The sequence below is a fragment of the Camelus ferus genome, chromosome 12 (assembly GCF_009834535.1).
Source record: "Camelus ferus isolate YT-003-E chromosome 12, BCGSAC_Cfer_1.0, whole genome shotgun sequence".
NCBI classification, from domain to species: Eukaryota; Metazoa; Chordata; class Mammalia; order Artiodactyla; family Camelidae; genus Camelus; species Camelus ferus.
The window spans coordinates 30021800-30027799 of NC_045707.1; the positions used below are offsets into that span (position 1 = coordinate 30021800).

Consider the following 6000-nt stretch of genomic DNA (forward strand, 5'->3'; position numbering starts at 1 on the left):
CTTGGAATGTACATTCTGACCACAGTTCCCATAGTGGGAGCCGTTTTCAAAGATGCAGCCTTGAGAGAGCAATGTATTGTTGAGACCATCAGGATGGTATATGTGACTGAACCCAGTTAAGGCCTCTACACAAACTTTTAAGATTCTGGCGGGCACATGCAGAGATCTACTCATCTTGTGGCCACCCAAGTCAAGCCTCAGTTGTAAGTTCCCTTGCTCATTAAACCCGCCACCCATGAATCTGGAGTGGTCCGTCTCTTTCTTCAGTCTCACCTTGCCCTTCCTGGATGGAGCTCAGTTTCAGATTTCACCCTGGAATCTCCTGAGTTTTTGAACCAACAAATATGACCACAGAGAAAATGTAGGTTTCTCCATCACAGGCCTTCCCATCCATCTGCTAATTGCAACAACCCAAACAGAGAAATGATACGAGACCCAGGCCTCAGGCTTAAAATCTCACCTCCTGGCAGTCCTCCCTGGGTGGTGCCACTGCCTCCTGGGGGAGTTTTGGCTTCTGAGAGAAGAAAAAAAGAGTAAAGACTGGGAGGTATGGACAGGGCATTCTGGGCTTCCATAGTCCACCCTACTGAGGGGCCACATTCAGGATTCCTGACCTGTGCTGGCACTTCCAGGTTCCAGACTTTTCCCAGAGATGCTCCCAGTTGTTCCTGAAATAAGAAGAGGATTGTGGTCAATTTGTCGCCCATCATGAAATGGGCATAAGCGCTTTTAAAAATCTATTTTTCCCATATACCAGTAAATTCATTTTTCTGGGCTTCCTAGTTTCAAGAGATTATCTATATATTTCCCATGAAACATTTCATTCCCTCAGCAAATTTACAGAGAAAGTCCTCCACCACTGAGAACCCCCTTTTAGAGTCTAGCTAGCGGAAAAAATATTTGGGGCCAAATCACCTGTATAACTAACAGAGAATGGGCTCCATGATTCCCTGATGAAAACTCATTAAAGCACAAGCAGGAAAAACTGAAGTGTCTGAACTGAATTTATTGATGTCAAATATGGAACAGTTGCTAAAATTTTGCCCAATATGCTGAATATGGAAATTCAAAGAGTTTCGATATATTTCAGACAAGACTTTTTATTGGGAAGATATTAAAATATACAATTAATGCCTTAAAAGTTCTCACCTGTGATTATTACAGCTCTTGTGGTTCCACTTTCTCCTACAGAAGTTGTAGCCTCTGAGAGGGGGGAAAATGGAATAGAGATGTTTGGAAACCATGTAAGGGCCATGGAATAGATATGGTAGTTTTCTGATACAGGATAACACTACACGAATCTCATCATAGATGGACCCATGGAAGATCCTCTGCTATTTTGTTTACTCACCTGTATTGGAACTGCCAGGGGCAACGGTTGTGCCAGGGATGACCCTAGTAGTGCCTGAAACACAAAGGGTCTGAAGTCAACCCAGTGACTTGTATTTGTCTCCTGAAGACCTGCCTCTAGAAGCAATGTTTATCTCTACTATATCATAAGACCCTTTCACTGCTTCCTGATGAGGGGAGGGTCATATGCCTTTCCTATAATCCATATCATTAAGAAAGCAATCAGAATGGTAATATTCCCAAGTTGAGGCAACTTTCCTAGACATCCCATTTATTCCAAGGCAGAGACACAAAGTGGCTTTCTCCCAGGTTTACCTGTCACACTCTCAGTTGCTTGGCCTTCTGGTCCTGCAGTGGTGCCTACCATGGGAAGGAAACCAGAAAAATATTTGAATGTGCCAAGGAAAATACTGAATATAATTATTGATTTATTTGAGCCAGAAAATCGTTATATGAGAGAGGTCTGTTCACAGTGTTTCTCTTCTTCTTGGGTGTGTAATATTCCTTGGTTGCCCCTGATATATCAGTGATGTGTATGTCATCACGGGAGAAACCCAACAGACAGATTATACACAAGCCCACCTTTAGAAAGTTACAGATGTGAGGCTAGACTCTAGTATTTAAAGTTCTTCTATAACGTGTTAAACCTAAGGAAATCCTGAAAGCCAATGCAAACTACTCTGGAGATCACAGCTCCCAACAGGCAAGCCTATGGAGAGTCATAATTCATGGTAAACTCCAAAAGTGTGAGCAGCTCATTCTAACCAGGCCTAGAGCCAGTTTCAGGTATACCACTGCCTCCTATTAAAGTTGTGGGCTCTGAGGGAGTAAAATGATGAATGATTAGGTCTGAGAATTTGGGATATTAGGAAAAGAATTCTGCTGATTTTTTTTTTCATAACAGGTCTACTAACTATTTTATGAGCTTAAATATCAAGATTTCCTTCCTGTTAACCTACCGGCATAGGAACTTCCAGATGCGGTTGACCTAGAGGATTCTCCTGAAGTACCTAAAGTAAGAAAAACACAGGGCTCAACACAGCATCAGGTCCCTGATGAATACAAAAGGAGCTATGGAACCTTGGACCACTGGAAGACCTTTCCTGAAGATCTTTGATTCTGCAGGAGATGAACGGTCAATTACTTCCCACAACTTCCTTTCCCAAACTACCTATTCCTCATTATTGCTACTGGAGTTCCCTTTCCATAGATCCCACTGAAAGTTGAAAGGGAACCTCATGCCACCCTCACTGTTTCACATACAGGCCCTGTGTTCCCTGGTGTGACAGACTGACCTGAAGGATAAAAAAGACACATGATGCATTCATCTTTCTAAAATATGACCAATTACATGAGCTGCTTTGATACTCAAGGATTTAAAATAAACCTCCATGACTCAAACACCATACTACGGTGAATTTATTTAGTCTATCCTACCTGGCTTGGAGGTCCATGAACTAGATCTAGCAGAGCAAACAAACTGAACCTTCGAAATAAGTATATATTTCATCATTTGATTACGATTTCTGAAGAAATTTTCTTTCGTGAACTATTGTTTTATCGCCCTTGGATTGTCAGTGCAGAGAATATTCAAAGATCCCTCGCATAATGTAGCTTGCGTCCTAGTAGTTCGAGACTTGCTGTGAATGAAGAGCATAATAAGCAGGTAAAAGTGATAGATGTTACTAAGGGTGATGGGAATATGGCACACTGCATGAAAGAAATGGGGACTTGTAGGCATATGGCCAACCAGCAGAATGCCTTCATCACATATGGTAAAGATCTACCTCTGCAACCATGAGTAACAGGGCACCACATGAAGAGAACAGTGACCATGAAAACACAACAAACACAGGTTTGAGACTCTCACAATAAGCATACGTGGAGAGAACTCAGGACCCTTCCATTCTCTAAATTTATGATAAGAAGTTAACGATTTTAAAACAAAAAAAGATGTATAAAATTATAAGACTGAGAAAAAAAAGGCTAACCTCTTGAAACATCTATTTCAGTAGTGAAAATTTTTTCCTTCTTAGACGCTCCGCTCAGCCCGCCGGCTGAGACAGTGGTCCCCGCGGCTCCAGCTGGCACTCCCGCTGTCCCTGATACGACTCCAGAGGACGGCTGAGTGGCCCTCGAACCGACACCCGAGGCGCTCGTTGCTCCTGACCCTACGGCAGAGACTGGCGTTGTCCCAGCCGCTCCGGACGGTGAGCCACTTGTCCTCGCTCCTTCCTCACCTGCAGGTCCGCTTGTTCCCGACCCTGCAGCAACGGTGGTCGCTGCTCCTCCAGATGATGGGGCAGCTGCCCCCGAGCCTGTGACAGCTGGCGCAGCTGTCCCAGAGGCCCCCGCTCCACTGGTCCCGGTAGCAGCACCTGGCGACCCAGCGGTGGACGAGCCTCCCTCTCCCGGTCCTGTGGCCCGTGATTCTCCTCCAGCGGCTGGTCCAGTGGTCCCTGCGCCTGCCACGGAGACCCGAGTCGTTGCTGGCAGTCCAGCTGATGACACCGTTGCCCCTGGTACTGCAGACGACGCTCCCGTCCTCCCTGGTACGCCGGACGATGCTTCAGTGGCCCGGGAGCCTGCGCCGGGGACTCCAGCTGTTCCTGTCACTTCACCTCCTGCTCCGGTGGTTCCTACCGCTTCAGCGGACGTTCCTCCCGGTGCCCCGGATGCCGCTGCAGGCGACGGTCCGCTTGTGCCTGAGCCTAAAGCGGAGGCGCTGGTCGCTCCGCTCAGCCCGCCGGCTGAGACAGTGGTCCCCGCGGCTCCAGCTGGCACTCCCGCTGTCCCTGATACGACTCCAGAGGACGGCTGAGTGGCCCTCGAACCGACACCCGAGGCGCTCGTTGCTCCTGACCCTACGGCAGAGACTGGCGTTGTCCCAGCCGCTCCGGACGGTGAGCCACTTGTCCTCGCTCCTTCCTCACCTGCAGGTCCGCTTGTTCCCGACCCTGCAGCAACGGTGGTCGCTGCTCCTCCAGATGATGGGGCAGCTGCCCCCGAGCCTGTGACAGCTGGCGCAGCTGTCCCAGAGGCCCCCGCTCCACTGGTCCCGGTAGCAGCACCTGGCGACCCAGCGGTGGACGAGCCTCCCTCTCCCGGTCCTGTGGCCCGTGATTCTCCTCCAGCGGCTGGTCCAGTGGTCCCTGCGCCTGCCACGGAGACCCGAGTCGTTGCTGGCAGTCCAGCTGATGACACCGTTGCCCCTGGTACTGCAGACGACGCTCCCGTCCTCCCTGGTACGCCGGACGATGCTTCAGTGGCCCGGGAGCCTGCGCCGGGGACTCCAGCTGTTCCTGTCACTTCACCTCCTGCTCCGGTGGTTCCTACCGCTTCAGCGGACGTTCCTCCCGGTGCCCCGGATGCCGCTGCAGGCGACGGTCCGCTTGTGCCTGAGCCTAAAGCGGAGGCGCTGGTCGCTCCGCTCAGCCCGCCGGCTGAGACAGTGGTCCCCGCGGCTCCAGCTGGCACTCCCGCTGTCCCTGATACGACTCCAGAGGACGGCTGAGTGGCCCTCGAACCGACACCCGAGGCGCTCGTTGCTCCTGACCCTACGGCAGAGACTGGCGTTGTCCCAGCCGCTCCGGACGGTGAGCCACTTGTCCTCGCTCCTTCCTCACCTGCAGGTCCGCTTGTTCCCGACCCTGCAGCAACGGTGGTCGCTGCTCCTCCAGATGATGGGGCAGCTGCCCCCGAGCCTGTGACAGCTGGCGCAGCTGTCCCAGAGGCCCCCGCTCCACTGGTCCCGGTAGCAGCACCTGGCGACCCAGCGGTGGACGAGCCTCCCTCTCCCGGTCCTGTGGCCCGTGATTCTCCTCCAGCGGCTGGTCCAGTGGTCCCTGCGCCTGCCACGGAGACCCGAGTCGTTGCTGGCAGTCCAGCTGATGACACCGTTGCCCCTGGTACTGCAGACGACGCTCCCGTCCTCCCTGGTACGCCGGACGATGCTTCAGTGGCCCGGGAGCCTGCGCCGGGGACTCCAGCTGTTCCTGTCACTTCACCTCCTGCTCCGGTGGTTCCTACCGCTTCAGCGGACGTTCCTCCCGGTGCCCCGGATGCCGCTGCAGGCGACGGTCCGCTTGTGCCTGAGCCTAAAGCGGAGGCGCTGGTCGCTCCGCTCAGCCCGCCGGCTGAGACAGTGGTCCCCGCGGCTCCAGCTGGCACTCCCGCTGTCCCTGATACGACTCCAGAGGACGGCTGAGTGGCCCTCGAACCGACACCCGAGGCGCTCGTTGCTCCTGACCCTACGGCAGAGACTGGCGTTGTCCCAGCCGCTCCGGACGGTGAGCCACTTGTCCTCGCTCCTTCCTCACCTGCAGGTCCGCTTGTTCCCGACCCTGCAGCAACGGTGGTCGCTGCTCCTCCAGATGATGGGGCAGCTGCCCCCGAGCCTGTGACAGCTGGCGCAGCTGTCCCAGAGGCCCCCGCTCCACTGGTCCCGGTAGCAGCACCTGGCGACCCAGCGGTGGACGAGCCTCCCTCTCCCGGTCCTGTGGCCCGTGATTCTCCTCCAGCGGCTGGTCCAGTGGTCCCTGCGCCTGCCACGGAGACCCGAGTCGTTGCTGGCAGTCCAGCTGATGACACCGTTGCCCCTGGTACTGCAGACGACGCTCCCGTCCTCCCTGGTACGCCGGACGATGCTTC

General features: G+C 53.2%; 1 protein-coding gene across 1 annotated transcript in view; it reads right to left on the minus strand.

The window, feature by feature from the left end:
• Positions 1-6000, minus strand: part of LOC102507673 (apomucin-like) — a 37500-nt gene that overhangs the window by 22073 nt on the left and 9427 nt on the right. Inside the window, exons 9-15 of the mRNA XM_032493808.1 lie at positions 3342-5996; positions 2310-2360; positions 1666-1710; positions 1352-1405; positions 1150-1203; positions 615-668; positions 461-514 (exon numbers count right to left, since the gene is read on the minus strand). Coding sequence (XP_032349699.1) covers positions 461-514; positions 615-668; positions 1150-1203; positions 1352-1405; positions 1666-1710; positions 2310-2360; positions 3342-5996 — 2967 coding nt within the window. The remainder of the gene's footprint in view (positions 1-460; positions 515-614; positions 669-1149; positions 1204-1351; positions 1406-1665; positions 1711-2309; positions 2361-3341; positions 5997-6000) is intronic.